Genomic DNA, 22,404 nt, shown 5'->3' with positions numbered 1-22,404 from the left:
ATAAGTTATTACCATTTATATATTCTAATATACTCTGAGATTTTTTTGTATTTTTTCATATTTATAAGGAGGTATCTGTAATAAAATTTGTAATAAAATTTATTAATATTATTGTCATTTATTACCATCATAATTAGTCATAATTAGTCTAAGTTATAACAAGTGTCATTAAAAAAAAAGAAACAGTACTAAACAGTATAAATGAGATATATAATTATTTATTTATGGAACAAATGTCCTGATGAAGAGATAGCAAGAGAATTCTATAGAACCTCAATTTTACCTTCAGGTTTGATACATTAACAACGTCTGAAATAATAGGTTTTAACATGTTACTCATCATTTTTTAAAAGGGTCTACACCATTTATAGTTTTTATAAAATATTGGCTATATTCCCTGTGTTGTACAATAATTACTCATCATTTTTTGAAAAAAACAAAATTCTAACCTGAGATAACCTTAATTTTCTACAATTCCAAATTAACACATCTCCAAATACATTTTGTATGATCTTGATCCCAAATGATATTGTTAGTTACTCCATCCTGTGCACAAAATGAACATTACATGCACCACATGTTCTTACCTGGCCCTCTCCAACTGTCTCAGTGTCAATTACTGTGATGATGCCTGGGACCAGAGGACTCCGCCTTGAATTACTATGGATGGCAACATCATCTTCTGTCACACCTGAAGGCAGCGTGCCCGTCAGCTGAGTCACCACCTTCCCAACCATTGTCAGGCCAGTTTTCAATGTCTATACAATGAAAGGTAAAATGTATGACTTCACATCAGTATTTGGATTCTAAATAGTAATACATGTTTTGTTAATTCACATTAAATTCTTTATTCTCTAACAAGCTTATATGTAGCAGTGCACTGTCACAGAAATTCAGTCTGATTTTTATACGATCTTAAATTTTAGTTAGAAAATTGGTATTAGATTGAGTGAATCAGTAGATTCCCCAAAGCCAGCATGGTGAGAATAAAGCTATAGGTAAATAATTAAAGAGTTTGTTTCACATGAGGATACAATTATACTTTTATTAACAATATTTATTTTTCCCCTCTCCTCAATGCATATAACTTAAAATATGTGAAATATTAAGAAGTAGCAACTATGTGATGTTCTATTTTTTAAACAGTATAAATCTAATACTGAGTCAACTTTTTAGCAGGAAAAAGACTGAGATACTGGTAGAATTCATATGTGAAAACAACTCTGATTCCAAAGTAAATCTATAATATGATGTTATATAATATTGTACATCAAGATTTGGCATGTAGAAAATACAGTCTCCATCTAAGATACTTTTTACTAGATGAATGAAATGTCATATAAAATTAACCAAGAAGGCTCTTTTCTCTCTGCTAACAGAAAACAATTTAATGTAATGGTCCTAATATATTATTTCAATTAAAGACAACTTAAGACGTTTCAGAATTACATTTTAGTTCCATTTCATTGAAAACAAAGAGATGAAACTAACTAATGTGCATGTTTTCTTTTATGTGAATCTCATCTGATTATTCTCATAACCATTAACAAACATCATATTAAGTAACGGGGTTTTCTCTTCTTGTCCAAAAGGGAAGAAAGTGAAAACAAAGAGAAAATTATGTGATTCATAAACACATTAACATATCTAATCATTAGAGCCAAAATAAGTTGTTTAGATTACATGGACATATCAGAAATTATGTATGATACAACAGACACATATCCTCATACTGTGAGGAAAAGTTTTTATTAAAATACTTCAAATTAATCTTCAATACCGTGACTTGCTCTTTTTAAAATAATTATGGACCTATATTCTGGCATATGCTACAGCTAAATTTTAAAATGTATATTATATATACAGCATTTCAAATATTAATTTATAAATGCTACTAGGCAAAAAAAGGTTGTTTATAAAGGCCTAAATGTAATTTAAACAACAACCAGATGGAACTAAAAAAAAAACAAAACAGGGCTTCCCTGGTGGCGCAGTGGTTGAGAGTCCGCCTGCTGATGCAGGGGACACGGGTTCGTGCCCCGGTCCGGGAAGATCCCACATGCCGTGGAGCGGCTGGGCCCGTGAGCCATGGCCGCTGAGCCTGCGCGTCCGGAGCCTGTGCTCCGCAACCGGAGAGGCCACAACAGTGAGAGGCCCACGTACCGCAAAAAAAAAAAAAAGAAAAAGAAACACACATAATATATGTATTATTTTACTGTAGCTACGTTCCATGGAAACTTGATTATGAACTCAGAAATGGTTAAGGCTCTTTAACAAAAATGATCTGGATAGATATCCTCAAACACCTCTACTCTTTAAAGAAGAGAAAATTGAGGCTACAGAAGTGAAAGAAAATGGCAGCTCAAACAGCCAGCCAGCGACAAAGCCAGAACTCAAAACTAGGACTATCTCTCCAAACCACTATCCAGTATTGCCTTGTAATCTATTCCTGTTACTACCTGTGATCTCACACACTTCATGAATTCAGTACACAAATGCATACTGGGAAGGAGAAATGAAAACCGTAATAGTGTATCCTAATAAATACTTAAATAAAATAACCAGCAAAGCCATTTGCTGAATTCAAGCAAAATGATATAACTTACAGCTCACTGAAACCAAGAAAAAGCCACAAATCAATTGTAACTGTTTTGTTTAGTGCTAAAAACTCAAACTGCAGTGATTATAAAACACATTAGTGCTCCTCAATTAGCAGCCAAACATTTGTTTCAATAATTCACAAGAAATGACTTACACAAAGTCTGTTAGAGTGTTGTCAAGAAAGCCTCTGAAGGACCAACAAAACCAGGCGCCACAGTATATTGATGTCAAAAGCGGGCCAGGAAGCCTGATTAACCTCTGAGATGCTTCAGCTGATGTACTTACTCCATTAATGCTAATGGAGATGCTCCCACTTAAACGGAGCTATCCCTTTATCAAAGGAATGCCTTTCAGGTTTAAAGTCTTTAATTGTTTATCCTCCCTGTTTGCCCTTGAGCTTATTATTTCATGCTCTTACACCAATGAAAAGGAATAAAACTAAAATAACTGGAGCACACAGAAAGTGGAAGTAATGTACCAAAGCAAACCACAAGATAAAGGGAAAAGTTAATAGAAGAGAACTAGGAAAAAAACTCCAGAAAGAGGGGGAAAAGAGTAGTATATTTCAGCGTTAAAGGCTAATATTACAGAAAGAGTTAACGATGCTTCTACAAAAAAAACAACAACTTAGGACTATTGGTTGGGTCTTCTTATCAGTGGACAAAAAATTAAACCCAAAATTTAACAGTCATCAAATCTTTACTTTGTATAGTAAGTAACATGACAGTACTATCTACCATAGCTCATTAACTTTCAAAATAAGGTCTAATGCAGGGTGTGAGAGGGGGGTGCTGGAAGCTTTCTACACTAGTAAAGACCTTTGCCTCTAGGAGAAATTTGTTCCCATGTTACAGTCATATCAGCGAGCACTAGTGTCCTCACAATCTGAAGAATATTACAAGAATATTCACATAACTAATCTGTACTGTAAAGGGCTGAACATAAGACTATAACGAATGTGTCAGGTAATCTACTGTGACCAAAAATTCAAACGAGCATGGTTCTTATTCTGTTCTGTTGCAGACAGATTTGCCGAAGGGTCACTAGTCATCTTTAACCTTTCTCAGGCCATATCAGTTGTCCTCCCTATCCATTAGGACTAATGGTGCTGCTTTCACAAAAGCTGTTAGTTGTCATTAAGAAGTTATCAGATAACAGGAGAAAACAGAGGCATTTTTATTAAATCAATTTACAACGCTGGGGTTAAAGCACATTAAAAGGAAAAATCAAATAAAACAGTTATAAGGTAACTAGAATATATGGACCAATATTTAATAAATATTTCAAAATAATCCAATTTGAACAATTTCAATATTAAACTTCTTCCTTCAATACGACCTCAGAGAATTTTTCACTATTATATTCTTTATAAGGAAAGCCAAATTATTTGGAAAGATGAATTTTAAGTGCTATTTGAAAATCCAGGAAAAAAAAATTATTTCCTCTAAAGAGATTCAAACACATATACAATTAATATAATTTATACTTACAATTGTAATGTAAGACATAAAAGAGAATTAAAAATTTAATAATTATTCCTTCTATATAACAATGTGGTTAACCTATATGAAGCCACATGAGAAGTTATCAGAGAGAGAACAATATTAATGATTACTCTGTCAAAGGAAGTGTAGCATTCTTTTTTTTTTCAAATTCATTATTACATTTATTCCATTATTGAATTCATTTATTCACTGCTACATATTGGGTTTACAGAAATGAACAAAATATAGTCCCCGACCTCAAGGAACTCACCATCTAGTGGGAGAGACTAATAAACTGACAATCATAAACAATTATACACACACACATATGTTACCAAACCAGGTTCATCTTGCCCAACACACAGCAAGCCAAAAAGCTGAGACATCGAGGTTTGTAGCAAAGAGAAGTTTTCTTCACAATATAGCCAAGCAAGAAGACAGGAGAACAAATCTCAAATGCACCTCCCTGAAGGCAAGGGGCTCGGGGTATTTATGTGATAAAGAATAAAGAAGCAGGGCGGTCTGAGGTGTGGGGAGTGTGGGAAGCGTGGGGGAAAATGATTGGGAAAAAATGTACAGGCGTAACAAAGCTACAGGTCTCTGCACATTCAAAAGGTCATGGAGCAGACCCTTGCACAGGCCCAGGTGAAGGGTAAGTGGCCCCATCCAGTCTTTTGTTCTTTTTCAATAAAAGGGTTTCTTTCATTTTTTTTAACTTTACTTTTTTTATACAGCTGGTTCTTATTAGTTATCTATTTTACACATATTAGTGTATACATGTCAATCCCAATCTCCCAATTCACACCACCACCTCCCCACCCCACTATCCCCGTGTGGTGTCCATCCGTTTTTTCTCTACATCTGTGTCTCTATTTCTGCCTTGCAAACTGGTTCATTTGTACCATTTTTCTAGATTCCACATATATGTATTAATATATTTGTTTTCCTCTTTCTGACTTCACTCTGTATGACAGTCTCTAGATCCATCCACGTCTCTACAAATGACCCAATTTCGTTCCTTTTTACGGCTGAGTAATATTCCATTGTATATATGTACCACATCTTCTTTATCTATTCATCTGTCGATGGACACTTACATTGCTTCCATGACCTGGGTATTGTAAATAGTGCTGCAATGTACATTGGGGTGCATGTGTCTTTTTGAATTATGGTTTTCTCTGGGTATATGCCCAGGAGTGCGATTGCTGGGGCATATGGTAATTCTATTTTTAGTTTTTTAAGGAACCTCCATACTGTTCTCCATAGTGGCTATATCAACTTACATTCCCACCAACAGTGCAAGAGGGTTCCCTTTTCTCCACACCCTCTCCAGCATTTGTTGTTTGTAGATTTTCTGATGATGCCCATTCTAACCGGTGTGAGGTGATACCTCATTGTAGTTTTGATTTGCATTTCTCTAATAATTAGTGATGTTGAGCAGCTTTTCATGTGCTTCTTGGCCATCTGTATGTCTTCTTTGGAGAAATGTCTATTTAGGTCTTCTGCCCATTTTTTGATTGGGTTGTTTGTTTTTTTAATATTGAGCTGCATGAGCTGTTTATATATTTTAGAGATTAATCCTTTGTCCACTGATTCATTTGCAAATATTTTCTCACATTCTGAGGGTTGTTTTTTCATATTGTTTATAGTTTCCTTTGCTGTGCAAAAACTTTTAAGTTTCATTAGGTCCGTTTGTCCATTTCCATTGTTTATTTTTGTTTTTATTTCCATTACTCAAGGAGGTGGATCAAAAAAGATCTTGCTGTGATTTATGTCAAAGAGTGTTCTTCCTATGCTTTCCTCTAAGAGTTTTATAGTGTCTGGTCTTACATTTACGTCTTTAATCCATTTGGAGTTTATTTTTGTGTATGGTGTTAGGAAGTGTTCTAATTTCATTCTTTTACATGTAGCTGTCCAGATTTCCCAGCACCACTTATTGAAGAGGCTGTCTTTTCTCTATTGTATATCCTTGCCTCCTTTACTGAATATAAGGCGACCATACGTGTGTAGGTTTACCTCTGGGCTTTCTATTCTGTTCCATCGATCTGTATTTATGTTTTTATGCCAGTACCATATTGTCTTGCTTACTGTGGCTTTGTAGTATAGTCTGAAGTCAGGGAGTCTGATTCCTCCAGCTCCGTTTTTTTCCCTCAAAATTACTTTGGCTATTCAGGGTCTTTTGAGTCTCCATACAAATTTTAAGATTTTTTGTTCTAGTTCTGTAAAAAATGCCATTGGTAATTTGATAGGGATTGCACTGACTCCATAGATTGCTTTGGGTAGAAGAGTCATTTTCACAATATTGATTCTTCCAATCCAAGAACATGGTATATCTCTCCACCTGTTTGTATCATCTTTGATTTCTTTCACCAGTGTCTTACAGTTTTCTGAGTACAGGTCTTTTACCTCCTTAGGTAGGTTTACTCCTAGGTATTTTATTCTTTTTGTTGCAATGGTGAATGGGATTGTCTCCTTAATTTCTCTTTCTGATCTTTCGTTGTCAGTGTATAGGAATGCAAGAGATCTCTGTGCATTAATTCTGTATCCTGCAACTTTACCAAATTCATTGATTAGCTCTAGCAGCTTTCTGGTGGCATCTTTAGGATTCTCTATGTATAGTATCATGTCATCTGCAAACAGTGACAGTTTTACTTCTTCTTTTCCAATTTGTAGTCCTTTTATTTCTTTTTCTTCTCTAATTGCCATGACTAGGACTTCTAAAACTATGTTGAATAACAGTGGCAAGAGTGGACATCTTTGTCTTGTTCCTGATCTTAGAGGAAATGCTTTCAGTTTTTCACCACTGAGAATGATGTTTGCTGTGGGTTTGTCGTATGTGGGCCTTTATTATGTTGAGGTAGGTTCCCTCTGCGCCCCCTTTCTGGAGAGTTTTTATCATAAATAGGTGCTGAACTTTGTCAAAAGCTTTTTCTGCATCTATTGAGATGATCATATGGCTCTTATTCTTCAATTTATTAATATGGTATATCACACTGATTGATTTGCATATATTTAAGAATCCTTGCATCCCTGGGATAAATCCCACTTGACCATGGTGTATGATCCTTTTAATGTGTTGTTGGATTCTGTTTGCTAGTATTTTGTTGAGGATTTTTGCACCTATATTCATCCGTGATATTGGTCTGTAATTTTTTTTGTTGTATCTTTTTCTGGTTTTGGTATCAGGGTGATGGTGGCCTAGTAGAATGAGTTTGGGAGTGTTTTAATAAATGTTTCAAAATAATCCAATATGAACAATTTCAATATTAAACTTCTTCCTTCAATACGACCTCAGAGAATTTTTCACTATTATATTCTTTATAAGGAAAGCCAAATTATTTGGAAAGATGAATTTTAAGTACTATTTGAAAATCCAGGGTGGGCAAAAAAGATTATTTCCTTGAAGGAGATCCAAGCACATATATAATTAATATAATTTATACTTACAATTGTAATGTGAGACATAAAGAATTAAAAATTTAATAATTAATCCTTCTGTATAACAAAGTGGTTAACCTATATGAAGCCACATGAGAAGCAGTCGTCAGAGAGAGAAAAATATTAATGATTACTCTGTCAAAGAAAGTGTAGTATTCTCTTAAGAAGCACATACTACATGGCTTTTTAAATATTCTCCATGTTATATGTCTCATGGTAATATATCATATTACCTAGAAATTATTAAAATGGTAAGAAATAATAAGAAGAAATTTTATTTTCTATTTTCAATAATGACAGGCTAGGTAAATCATATCAATCCTACCAATGAAAACAAGCAGGAAAACCGGGGAGTTTATTTTTCTTTAATTCTGCTTGAAGTTACTGAATATTGAACAAAATAGTGATGAGTTACTAGGTCAAAATCCAAGAGAACAAGGAAATCCAGACATGTGAGCTGGTATTTAGGCCTAAATGCACAGGATGATTCTAGAGGGGGCTTCTAAGAGACTGAGTAGTGCTTTTGATAGACTTGTGGAACTAGGTAGTCATGTTCAAGGGGGTCTACTTTCCCTGCATGCTTTGGGTTGAAACATAAAGGGACATACAATAGAAACAAGAGTGAACCTGTAGTAATCAGGATCTTACAGCTATTTCAAGTGACCTTTATTTAAATAATTTAAGTAATCTCAATCTGTGAAATTGGATTAAGATGATCCAAGCCTAGATCTCAAACTCACATCTGTTTCTACAAATCTTTTTTAAAAATTCTAGCAAACAAGGAGTCAAGACATCATAAATGAGAACTAACAGTAAACAACAAAAACAAAACTAAAAAGGAGCCAGATAGTGAAATGATCAGAAACAGACCATGTCTACTATGTTTAAATAGTTTGGCAATTTGAGAAAAACTGAATTCTAGAGAACCAGAAACTATCACTATTTACTAAAATGTTTTATCAATGCATATATGTTCGATTTTATCAAACGCTTTTGGTGCATATATTGAGATAATTTGTATCATTTTCTCCTTTATTCTGCTAATGTGGCAAATTACATTCACTGATTTTGAGTAGTAAACCAGCCTTAATTGTGGAATTATCCCAAATGGATTATGACACATTATCCCTCTGTGTATTTTCTTTTTCTGCTAGTATTTTGTTTAGGATTTTTCCTATCTATGTTAATGAGCAAGACAGGACTATAGCTTTCCTTTTTCATAATGCTCTTGTTAAGTTTCAATATCAAGGTGATCTTAAATCATGAAACAAGATGAGGCATAACCTGATCTTTTTATTCTATAGAAGAGTTTTCGTAATATTGCCATTGTTTATTCTTTTTTTTTAACTGAATTATAGTTGATTTACAAGATTGTGTTAGTTTCAGGTGTATGGCAAAGTGATTCCACTACATATTTTTTTTCAGATTATTTTCCATTATAGGTTATTACAAGATATTGAATATAGTTCCCTGTGCTATACAGTAAATCCTTATTGTTTATCTATGCCATTGTTTATTCATAAACATTAGATAGAATTCTCTGGAGAAGGTATCTAAATATGACAGTATCTTTGTGAAATTTTTCTTTCCTTAGCAAAGTTTTATATCCACTTAGACAACAAAGTACAGGAATTATAAGTGTACACCATGATAAATTTTCACAAGTGAACATACTAATATAACAGGAGTGTAATCTATAATATAACAGTAAAAATTATAAAGTAATATATTTATAACTACACTACTTAATTATGGAAGTCATTTTTATGTTCTTATCATGGAAAACTGGAACTAAGTCGGCTAAATAACACTGATGTTGCCTAATTACTGTTTCAGATTTCTCTTCACTGAAATAACCATAATTTTTTCATACAGAGGAGAAAAGTAAACCATTCTTATAAAGATTCTGAAATCTAAAATATATGGGGCTGTAAGCAAAAAGCCATTCAATAATTCCCTTTGAATGAAAAATATGTAATGCCTCTCTCATCAAACCACATCATGTAAGCATTTGTGATCAGTCTTGAAGTATTTTTGTATTTGTTTTACATAAAACAGTGTGACCTTTGATTCCCTCCCTGTGGTTTGTTTTAAACTGTTGTTCTTTTCTGAATAGTTGTGCTTTCTATTACATGCTGTCATTTAGATTCACTATGTCATCCCTATTATTAGAATTGTTTTGTTGTATACTTCACAATTCAAAAGGATGGTGATTATAAGGATACCTTATAATCAGCATAAAGTTTACGAGCCATCATCATAATTAACCCTCGCACATACACAAAAAGAACTCACTTGACAAACACGCAGGGGGCAGCTCTGTGACATGAAAGAATCTTTGAATGTGCCAGGGATTTCGCTCAAGTTTTGTTAAGGAATAATATTTTTTTTTATGTCAAGAAGATTCATAAATGTTCAAAAATGCAAAGGGATGTCAGTATAGGTAGAATGATGCAAATCACACACATACACACACACACACACACACACACACACACACACACACACACACACACACAAATCCAGAAGTTACTACTTAAAACATGTAAAGCTTCTTTCCAAAGTAATTAGATTACAGACTTTGACCTAGCTAACAGACTTAAATATTTTAAATTGGATAAATACAAACCTTATAATCATTACAATAGAATATAAAGTATGATTTAGGAAACTTAAGAGATTAAATAACTAATCATTTTAAGTCACCAGTTCTCTTGAGTGACAAAATAATTCTGACTTACTTAAGTTTGTTCGACCTTTGCAAATGAAAAGGGAACGTGATAATTACTCCACAAAATCGTACCTCCTAGAGCCTACTGGATACTTACTTTAGCAGCACTAATGACTGTGGCAGTATAAGACTGAATGTTGTCTCCACAGGCTCCACCACGGGACTGATGACATCGAATCAACTGGAAAGAGAGAGAATGACCAGAAAGTTATTTCTATTAAACTGTTTAACTCTACAGGCTCTTAAGATAGAGCTTATTTACCATGCAGAATGATGGTGGTGGGTGGGAATGTTTGCATGAGTGTTTTCCAGACAAACAGCTAAAAGCCCTGCTGAGACACTTTTACCCCTTTTTATAATCTACTGGTGCCACTCAAGCAGTTTCATGCTCAAATACGATTTTTAATTACAAGATGAATAGTCTTTAAGAATTCATAAACTCTGAAATGGTAGGATTTGAGATCTGGCAGGCTTTCCACAAATAAATTTTAGAAACATAATCAAAGGACTTAGCCATGACTTCCTAACATTAAATATTTAACATGCTAACAAATTGGAGGTTTTGTCCTCTTAATTCCTACATAAAGATTGTAAAAGGAAACTTTAAAAAATAGACAAAAGAATGTGCCGTATTTCCATTTTCAATTGTGTTTGTGGGGAAGTGGGACAAATTATGCATAAATCAACTATGACACATAATAGCTGTCCACTTCAGAGGGCTCACCAGTTTTAACATGAGAATGAAAAAGACATGCCCTTATTCATAAATAAGTAAATCAAACTGTCAATTTCCAAAGTGAATCAGTAGTTTGACATGCATGATTCTCTCATGTGCTGAGCAATTAACCAAGACTAAATTCTCCACTGCTCCTACGCTTCTAAATTTAAAGAAAAAATAGAAAGAAAAAGAAAGAAAAGAAGAAAGAGAAAGAACGAAAGGGAAATAAAAAAATCATTAGCCAGATTTTTACACTTAAAATTTTCAATAAAATGGCAATAGTAGACTATTAGAACAGCTCCACATTGTGATATGAATTATTAAAAGCCTTCAGAATTCAGAACAAATCTTCCTCTCCCAAAATATAAAAACAAAAAAAATGTTCTATATAATTTAAAACCAGGTCACTTGATAAAGATTAATATGTGAAACTTTTATTCTTTTATTATAAAATCAAACTTTTCCTCATCACTGGTTTGTATTTTAAAAAAAAATCCCTTAAGACAATAGTGCTGTGGAATTTTCCAAATCGCAGGTGATTGGCAAATGTAGTTTCACACGGGAAAAGAGGGAGCTTGAAAAGTGATCATTTTAGCTAATAAAAAGAATCTCTCTCACTTACTCACCCAGTCACTCATTCATTCATTCACAAATACACATTTGAAGAATTATGAAAATTATCCCCTCTGCTGCCTTCTGAAGCAAGTGCAAGGAAAGACATATCCTAGAAACACTATCTTTTCCCTGCTTCAGGTAATTAAAATAACCAAGGAAAACAAGCAATACTATCACCTTTTCAATTCATCTAAATCTGAGTCAGCATTTCTACATAAACATAACTAAGCCAGAAATTTCTTTAAAACTTAGACTCATTACAAAAGTTATATTTGCATCTCAGTACATCAAAATAAAAGATAAAGCAGAAATTTCCGTAGTGCAAAAATCTATCATGCCCAAATCCCAGGAAATATTGGTAAGTGAAAAAAGCGACGTATAAAAGACCATGTATATAATGTTATCTTTGGGGAAATAAAGGGAAATATAAATATATCTATATAACATATGAGAAAATATATACGCATATAAAGACAAATGTATACAATTATGTATCAAATGAAAACTGTAACAATGAAGGAAGGCAGAAAAAGGGGGATAAAGGACAAACTAACTAAAATAACCTATGAGCACAGTATTTGATTGCATACCTTCCATTTTAGGTAGTAATGAAAGCAGAGAAAATTGCAAGAAAATCCTGAACTCTTTGTAGTTGGTTTGATTTTTGCAGTGGTATGAGCAAGCAACTCTGTAATTACTTTTTGGCATTATAGGATTGAAGAAATGAAGAAAACGTGCTGATGTCATGGTCTCCTATCCAAAACAAAGGACATACAAATAGGAAACGGGGGACAAAAAGAGAGAATCCTGTGGAAATACCAATGTGACCTCTTCATTTCCAAAATGTACATGTGCATATGGGTATACATGGGTGCACAAATATGCATATATGTATATTTGCCTCTTTATGTGTATAATAAGTGTGTGTGGATATATAACATGCATATTTCTAAACTTTGTCCACTGAAAGAGTCTAGAAGCAAAAATACGCCAGTAACAATGAACACATCTACTGGACAAAAGCTTAGTATCTAATACCATTGCCCATTAAAAAGAAACAGTAAAATCAGAAGAAGATGATTCCAGGGCTGAGACAAGGCAAGTACAAGTTGGACCTGGACTTATTCTTATGATAGCAAGTGCGGAAATTATTTTTTTTTTAATTTTGATGAAGCCACAACACAATGTCACAAGAAGCAGACTAAAGGGGCTCTCATTGGTCAACTCTGGCATAATTTGAAAACCAAAATAATTAAAGACAGAAAAAAATTAAAAACTACTTAAAAAATAGGAATCATTAACCCCTATCAAAAATATAGATACAGGAAGATTTAAAAAGAAGGGAAAGTTCTTGATTATGACAGAAAGCCAAATGCCTACAGGTAAATGCGTAGTGGGAAGTGGAAAACCATTAATATGCAATCCTCATAGTAAAGACTGGTTCAGGCAGGAATCATCAATGGATGCTAAAATTAGGTAGGCTAAGATTTCGATAAAACGCAGGATATAAGCATGCTCTTTCCAAATTATTAGTTACAAGAGGAAAAAATAGTACTTATTCAGTACAGAAACTGGACAAGACCTTGACAAAATTAGCATCACCAATAAAGGACAGACATATACCATGTGCCTCCAGATGTGACACTGTGGGAAGTCCAGAACAGCACTCATACAATACTACAGTATTCCAGACAGAAATACATAACCCGAATATAACCAAGAGAAAACATCAAAACACTGAAAGTAAAAAGCATTCTACTAAAAAGAATAAGGGGTAGATGTAGGGGGCTGTAGTCTTCAAAATTACCAATCCTGTAAAAGATAAAAAAAGAAAGGGACACTCCTACAAGATATAATACCTGATCCTAGACTGGATCTGCACTATAGGAAAAAATTTTCTACAAATGATATGATAGGGTTAATTGACAAAATTGGAGCATGGATGCTATAATAGATAAAAGTAGCTTATCAATATTAAATTGGCAGACTTCCCTGGTGGCACAGTGGTTAAGAATCCGCCTGCCAATGCAGGGGACACAGGTTCAAGCCCTGGTCCGGGAAGATCCCACATGCTGCGGAGCAACTACGCCCATGCGCCACAACTACTGAGCCGGCACTTTAGAGCCCGCGAGCCACAACTACTGAGCCCACATGCCACAACTACTGAAGTCCACGTGCCTAGAGCCTGTGCTCTGCAACAAGAGAAGCCACTGCAATGAGAAGCCCACGCACCGCAATGAAGAATAGTCCCTGCTCACAACTAGAGAAAGCCCGCGCGCAGCAATGAAGACCCAACGCAGCCAAAAATAAAATAAATAAATTTTTTAAAAATTAAATTGGCTGATAACTTAAGTATTCTGGGGTAATGTGATATATACAACTTACTCTGAGATTGTTCAGAGGTCAACCTAAGTAAAGAGTACATGGGTGTACTTTATAACATTTGTACTCCATTAATTCTTGCAGGTTTTCTGCAAGTCTTCCAAGTTAAAAGTACACTTAAAAATAGGCACTGAAAAACAAACCCAATCAAGATAATATGGCCTCTTGGTTAAAACTGTAGTCAAAGAGCATTTTCACTGAAAGAAACTGTTGCTCCAAAATTTAATTTCTGCAGTTCCACACTCAGCCCAAATGCTACTACAATCAGAAACTGTTAACAAATACTAGCTCTTATGTAAATACCATGGAAACACATTTATCTGGAAATATTTCTTCCAAAGGATGGTACAACCATCTGATTAGTAAACTCCTTGTGAATGCCACTACACGTCCTGGTCTCCGTATATAACACTAGATATTACTGACACGTATCTCTACAAAGGCAAAGGCAAGACAAAGGCAAGACAACCAGCACACTTTGATGCTATGCATCTATGATGGAAGTTTTATCCATAAGAAAATAATATGTAACTATTTGCATAATACCTACAATCCTAAATGAGTAGTTTCCCACACATCACAATAAATCTGCAAGAGCCAAGGGACAATGTATATATCTTCCTCTTGGAAGTCTTGGATGTCTCTGGCACTCAAAGAAATTTCCTACAGACGTAATCATTAGAAGATACCATGATGTCAGCGCACTGAATTGTATGCCTCTTGTCTTATTTGAAAAGAATGAATTTGAAAAGTGATATACTGGATAATCCAGAGAAAGAAGAAGGTAGAGTATAAATACAGCATTCACTAAAATGCAAAATACCTTTATGTAGCGGACAGAATTCTGGAAAAAGCATCAAGGGATTCATCCAGAAAAATAAATTCCTCCAGTAGTTTCTTGATTTTGTGAATTCCAGAGGCTAGAGATATACTGTAGTTTCACCAAATAATTGTTGTACTTACCATATCCAGACTTGTGTCAAGAACTCTTCAATACATATTATTTCATATTATTCTCAATATACAGTAACCATACAAACAAGCAAAAATGGAACAAAAAAATGATCTTCTTTGAAGTCTGTAATTTTTTTTAGGTTTCGTTCTATATTCATATGCAGGGCACTAAATGGCATAAAAAGGGATTTGCCCTTTGCTTTGAACTAGACATAAAAAAAGTTTCAATGTATAAATATAATATCTTCATTTACTATGATGACCTTAAGAGATAAGTGAAATTGATAAATAACCACAAATGGCAGAACCCTTGTTTAGATTTAAATGTACACATACAGTTGAAGTCCATTAAATATTCTATGCCTCAGGTTCCCAACCTACTACTAAAGACAGAAGTCATTCCTGCCTCCTGATTTCTAGCTCCACAGAAACTCCTGTGATGATATCAATGCTGTGATTTAAAATTAATGGAGTAAAGTTCTCTATATAAAACTGAGCCTGGAAAAGTAAGGCTGAGTCCAAATACTGATCCTGAGCAATAAGATCAGACAACTGGGTGCCCAATTAAAACAAAAACCAAACCAGAGAAAACAAACTAGTAAGTTAAACATTCATTATTGGTTGTTAATTACCTTTGGAAAACTCTTCAACACTTGCTCCATTACAAACATTCCAACACGGCCCGCTTACCTTGTTTTCTGCATAAGCAAGCCAGCGGCTCCCAAGAGCAATAGGATTCATGTTGGGCCCAGGACAAGGGTAGCAGCCTGAAAATTTTCAAATGGCAATGTAAGAAATTTAATAATTTCCGTTGGTGCATCATATTTTGATGCCATAAAAACAGAATAATCAAATGCTTTTATTTTTTCAAGTCTCACATAAAATTCCCATAACCTAGTCATTATTTTAATAGCTAAAAGAGGTTCATTTTTTTCTCCTCTACAGTTTCCTTTGGGTTTTGACTCTGTTCCAATAAGAAATAAATCTGGGAAGAACTGGTATTCACTTTTTGCAAAAATTGGGCATTTTGTACAGTTATTCCTGGAACAAGAGAGAGAAGCCAAGAAGAATCATTTAAAGATCATAAGCCTACAATTTCATAAGTCTAGCAAAACTGTTTAGAGAAGAAAGAGAAAGGATACAATTGGCTCAGGAATTTAAGGGCAAAGATAAGAAAGACATAACCCTAAAATAAAATGACAATAACAGGGGCAGGGCAGAACAAGTAACTTAGGTGTGGAGCTAATGGGGAGAAGTAATCCACAAAGGGTGCCTCAGGAGATGTTGGGGGACTAATTTACATAATCCTATGCATTTACATTAAGCATTCAATTTCATTCTTCTTACTTTCAGCCCAGCCAAAAACAATCTAGTAGGTAGGATTATTTTGTGGTTCTCCAATTTCAAAAAAAAATCACACATTCCTGACAGTGGTCACCAACACCATGGAAACACCAATGCCATCTTCCCGAACTCCACTAAACAAGACACAACACAATTCAGTCAAGTAAGTGATATCTGTCATCCGTGAGGGTCTCATCTCCCCTTCTGACTATACCAATAAGGTCTCTGAGTATAATGTCCTCATCTGTCAGCTACACAAAATGATATTACACGGTTTCACGAAACTGCTTTTAAGGGACTACTCAAAGGAGACTGCAGAATCAAAGAACACAAAAAGCCTAACCTAAAGAATTCCTTGTTTATCATTCCACAAGTATCTGGTTAATATTTTCACAAATGTTTTTCGCCAAAATGTACACTAGTGGATCAAACTGAGGTTATCTATTTCATAGTTTAGGTCTCAATTTGGAATCTAAACTTATACGAGACAGGTTTTTATAAAAATAACCTTTTCTTCCCATGACAAAAAACAAAACAATACAAACAAAGAAAAACAGCCAAATTGCATGAAACACATGAGCATACCAGGAAAAAATAGCATAATCTAAATAGCATGAACAGCACACCTGAAAATACCTTACCCAGCAGAAAGTCTCAGTCTAGTGCTGATCCTAATAGGAATAGAGTTATCAATGAATGAATAATTAACTACTTTGACAAGTACTGTCAAAAATAGTGGCGCAGTGGTTGAGTGTCCGCCTGCTGATGCAGGGGACACAGGTTCGAGCCCTGGTCCAGGAAGATCCCACATGCCGCGGAGCGGCTAGGCCCGTGAGCCATGGTCGCTGAGCCTGCACGTCCGGAGCCTGTGCTCCACAACGGGAGAGGCCACAACAGTGAGAGGTCCACGTACCGCAAAAATAAATAAATAAATAAAATAAATAAAAAATAATTTATATGTTCTGTAATATATTTATTTATCTTTTTGCTTCTTTATTTTCTGTCTTCCTCCCACTTGATTAAGGTCGTGTTTGTGTCTTTTGTTCACAGCTAAATCTATACTGCTTAGAATAATACCTGAAAAATAGCTTAATAAATGTTTGAATAAATTAAACAATGCACCTAAATTAATCAAAGCATATGTATAAGACACACTTGCAAAAAAAAAGTCATCTACAGAAGAAAAATTTTCAAATATTTTTCAAATATTGTGCTTGCGTATTCTTTAGGTTAGGCTTTTTGTGTTCATTTTAAAGCCATTTTTTAATAGAAATCTTCCTTAATTGTACATACATGCTTGCCTGAATTCAGAAAGCCTTTGAGTAGCAATTGTGGTGATTCTGAAATGGTAATGCCGTTGTGTTCACAGCCACTAGAGAAGCGCAAGTCGCTGTTGCTTTTGTTACTGCTAGTTTTCATTTCAGCTCCTTCAACTCCATCTACTTTGAGTTTTCTTTTTTCTTTGTTTTTTTGCCACACCGAGCAACCTGTGGGATCTTGGTTCCCTGACCAGGGACTGAACCCGGGCCCTCGGCACGGAGTCCTAACCACTAGACCGCCACGGAATTCCCTGAGTGTTCATTTTTAAAGAAGATGAAGATAATAATCCTAAGAGAAAATCCATATGTCATACAAAATATAAGATATAAGTTTTCTAATGTTTCACTCATTGTTTAAAAACTTTTTTTGTATTTCAGGGTTTAAAGTGGTGTGTTTGGAATGTTTGGATTTCTGGAAAATCAGCTTCTGGGTAACAGTGATGTTACTGTAATCACTGAAGGCATATTATGGACACATATTATGGACATATACGTAGAAAAAAAGGTCCACTAATATAATACAAAGACAACACACTCTAATATATATATCACACAATATTTACATAATAGATTTCATTATGACACCCACACCTAAATGTACTTTTTTCACACCAAAATGTACATTTATATAAGTGTATATACATAGACCATATATACTTTCAGAACTGGAGAAATGAGCATAAACACTGTCTATAAGAAAATTTCCCCTTTTAAAATGTCATGAAAAAAAATAACCAAAAAAAAAACCAGAAATAAATACCTGTGAATTGTGGCATTACATTAGAGGCAGCTAATCTCCTGAACTTTAAAGTCAACATAATCTAACTCAACCAACTCCGATAACTATTTTGCCTCAACAGATCCTAATAAGTATACCTGCCTACCAAATACTAAAGAATACTAAGAAAAGATGTAGTTTACAATTCTTCATTTCACTTTTTGAGTCAATGTTTTTAGAAAGCTAGTGGATCTCAAGAATTATAGTGTATTGGAATGAAAGCAAATTGTTTTTCTGCTCTCCAAAAAACATTTTACAGCTGGAATCAGCAGACCATCAGCCTCTCAGCACTATCCCAACTTTATAAGCATGACTCCTTTAAAGATTAACCATTGCCTCCAGCTAAACTCTGAAAACAAGTGAAGAAAAAAGAAACAAAAAAAAAAACACAACCCAAACCTCTATAATACTGGGACTAATTCTAACAAGGTTACAGTATTTGTGAACAAAGTAAAAGAGAACTGGATATTTAAAAATATCAGGTTTCCAAATTTAAATAAAGGTAAAATCCACAAAAAGCATGCTACATGAAGATGATTCCATAACTAAAAGATTCATGAGACTGATGCAATTTTACATGGCATCCTCCCAGAATGTTGGTCCTAGTGGGGAGAAGACCTGAACTCATTTTGAAAAACAAAGGATTTAACTACTCTCCGTAACACCCTGCCTTATTTTTCTTGGAAAAGACAACTCACAAGATTTCAGACCTTTTTCGAAAAAACAGATGTCTGCATTTATGGTCAATTGGCTTTCAACAACACTACCAAGACAAGTCAATGGGGAAAGAATAATCCTTTCAACGAATGATGATAGGTCAACTGATATCCGCATGCAAACAAATGAAACTGAACCCTGGCCTCACACTACATACAAAGTCGAAATGAATCAAAGACTAAAGCTAATGTATTAACCTCTTGGAACAAACCATGGTAAACCTTCATAACCATAGGCAATGCTTTCTTAGATATGACACCAAAAGTACAAATGATAAAAGAAAAAAATAGATAAATTAAACTTCATCAAAACTAAAATCTTTGTGCTTCAAAGGACACCACCAAGAAAGAGAAAAGACAACTCAGAGAATGGGAGTTGGGCAAAACATATCTGATAACTGACTTGTATCTAAAATATAAATAAAACTAGTATAACAATAAAGACAAATAAATCAATGTAAAATTTGACAAAGAAGATAGAAGATGAGCATATGAAAAGATACTCAGCATCATTAGCCATAAGGAAATGCAAATAAAAAAAAATGGTACTGATGAACCTAGTTGCAGGGCAGGAATAAAGAGGTAGATGCAGAGAATGGACTTGAGGACATGGGGTGGGAGGGCTAAGCTGGGGCGAAGTGAGAGTAGCACCGACATATATACACTACCGAATGTAGAACAGTTGGCTGGTGGGAAGCAGCAGCATAGCACAGGAAAATCGGCTAGGTGCTGTGCGATGACCTAGAGGGGTGGGATAGGGAGGATGAGAGGGAGGCTCAAGAGGAAGGGGATATGGGGACACGTGTATGCAGATGGCTGATTTGCTTTGTTGTGCAACAGAAGCTAACACAGTATGGTGAAGCAATTATACTCCAATAAAGATCTATCAAAAAAAAGTATAAGGGACACTCTTGCACTGCTGGTGGGAATGTAAATTGATATAGCCACTATGGAGAACAGTATGGAGGTTCCTTAAAAAACTACAAACAGGGCTTCCCTGGTGGCGCAGTGGTTGAGAGTCCGCCTGCCGATGCAGGGGACACGGGTTCGTGCCCCGGTCCGGGAAGATCCCACATGCCGCGGAGCGGCTGGGCCCGTGAGCCACACCTACTGAGCCTGCGCGTCTGGAGCCTGTGCTCCGCAACAAGAAAGGCCGCGATAGTGAGAGGCCTGCGCACCGTGATGAAGAGTGGCCCCCCGCTTGCCACGACTAAAGAAAGCCCTCGCACAGAAACGAAGACCCAACCCAGCAAAAAAAAATAAAAAAAAATAAAAAAAAAAATTAATTAATAAACTCCTACCCCCAAAAAAAAAAAAAAAAAAAAAAAAAAACTACAAACAGAACTACCATACGACCCAGCAATCCCACTACTGGGCACATACCCTGAGAAAACCATAAATCAAAAAGAGTCATGTACCAAAATGTTCATTGCAGCGTTATTTACAATAGCCAGGACATGGAAGCAACCTAAGTGTCCATCATCAGATGAATGGATAAAGAAGATGTGGCACATATATACAATGGAATATTACTCAGCCATAAAAAGAAACGAAATTGAGTTATTTGTAGTGAGGTGGATGGACCTAGAGTCTGTCATACAGAGTGAAGTCAAAAAGAGAAAAACAAATATTGTATGCTAATACATATATATGGAATCTAAGGAAAAAAAAAAGGGCATGAAGAACCTAGGGGTACGACGGGAATAAAGACACAGATCTACTAGAGAATGGACTTGAGGATATGGGGAGGGGGAAGGGTAAGCTGTGACAAAGTGAGAGAGTGGCATGGATATATATACACTACCAAACGTAAAATAGCTAGCTAGTGGGAAGCAGCCGCATAGCACAGGTACATCAGCTCGGTGCTTTGTGACCCACCTAGAGGGGTGGGATAGGGAGGGTGGGAGGGAGGGAGACGCAAGAGGGAAGAGATATGGCAACATATGTATATGTATAACTGATTCACTTTGTTATAAAGCAGAAACTAACATACCATTGTAAAGCAATTATACTCCAATAAAGATTAAAAAAAAGTATAATCAGATACTACTTTGTGAGATACCAACAGGATGGCTATATAATCTTATTAACAATCATTGGTGAGAAACTGGAACCCTCATACACTGCTGGTAGGAATGTAAAATGTGCAGTCACTGTGCCCAACAGCTCTTCAAATAGTTAAGGATAGAATTACCATATGAGCCAGTAATTCAACTCCTGGGTACATACCCAAGGGAAACGAAAACATATCCACACAAATACTTATATCCAAGAGAATCAAAAATAGATGTCCCCATAAAAACCTTTCATTTATGAAAGCATTATTCATAAAACCCCCAAAATGGAAACAAACTAAATGGCCAGCAATAAAAAGAAATGACGTATAATATTCCACTGTCAGGATACACCACAGTTTATCCATTCACACACTGAAGGACACTTTGGTTGCTTCCACTTTTGGCAATGTGAATAAAGCTGCTATAAATATCTGTGTGAAGGCTGTGTGAACATAGTTTTCAACTCCTTTGGTTCAATAACAAGAAGTGAGATTGCTGGATTGTATACTAAGAGTAGGTCTAGTTTTGTAAGAAACTGTCAAATTGTATTCCAAAAATGGCTGCACCATTTTGCCTGCCCACCAGCAATGAGAGTTCCTGTTGTTCCACAACTCTGACAGCACTGGTGTTCTCAGTGTTTTGGATTTTAGACGTGTGATGATGGTTATCTCATTGTTTTAATTTGCATTTCTCTGATGACATATAATGTGGAGTATCATATCATATGCTTATTATTCTTTGGTGAGGTGCCTGTTAGATTCACTGGCCCATTTTTTAATCAGGTTGTTTATTTTGTTCTTGCTGAATTTTAAGAGTTCTTTGTATATTTTGGATAACAGCCCATTATTAGGTTTGTCCTTTTTTTTTTTTTGGAGTATAGTTGATTTACAATGTTGTGTTAGTTTCAGGTGTACAGCAAAGTGAATCAGTTATACATACATATAACCACTCTTTTTTTAGATTCTTTTCCTATATAGGCCATTACAGAGTATTGAGTAGAGTTCCCTGTTCTACTGCGTTGTACAGTAGGTTCTTATTAGTTACCTATTTTATTTTATTTTTGGCTGCGTTGGGTCTTGGTTGCTGTGCATGGGCTTCCTCTAGTTGAGGCGAGCAGGGGCTACTCTTCGTTGCAGTGTGCGGGCTTCTCATTGCGGTGGCTTCTCTTGTTGCGGAACACGGGCTCTAGATGTGTGGGCTTCAGTAGTTGTGGCTCGTGGACTCTAGAGCGCAAGCTCAGTAGTTGTGGCACATGGGCCCAGTTGCT

The 22,404-nt window shown here is 35.3% G+C and overlaps 1 protein-coding gene across 1 annotated transcript in view; it reads right to left on the bottom strand.

Moving 5' to 3' along the window:
- Window positions 1-22,404, bottom strand: part of BCAS3 (BCAS3 microtubule associated cell migration factor) — a 578,557-nt gene that overhangs the window by 416,728 nt on the left and 139,425 nt on the right. The window contains exons 10-12 of the mRNA XM_065897745.1: window positions 15,614-15,690; window positions 10,352-10,435; window positions 588-758 (exon numbers count right to left, since the gene is read on the bottom strand). Coding sequence (XP_065753817.1) covers window positions 588-758; window positions 10,352-10,435; window positions 15,614-15,690 — 332 coding nt within the window. The remainder of the gene's footprint in view (window positions 1-587; window positions 759-10,351; window positions 10,436-15,613; window positions 15,691-22,404) is intronic.

The sequence above is a fragment of the Phocoena phocoena genome, chromosome 19 (assembly GCF_963924675.1).
Source record: "Phocoena phocoena chromosome 19, mPhoPho1.1, whole genome shotgun sequence".
Classification (NCBI taxonomy): Eukaryota; Metazoa; Chordata; class Mammalia; order Artiodactyla; family Phocoenidae; genus Phocoena; species Phocoena phocoena.
Note: the sequence above shows the minus strand (reverse complement) of the source record. Positions and strands in the feature narration are given on the sequence as shown.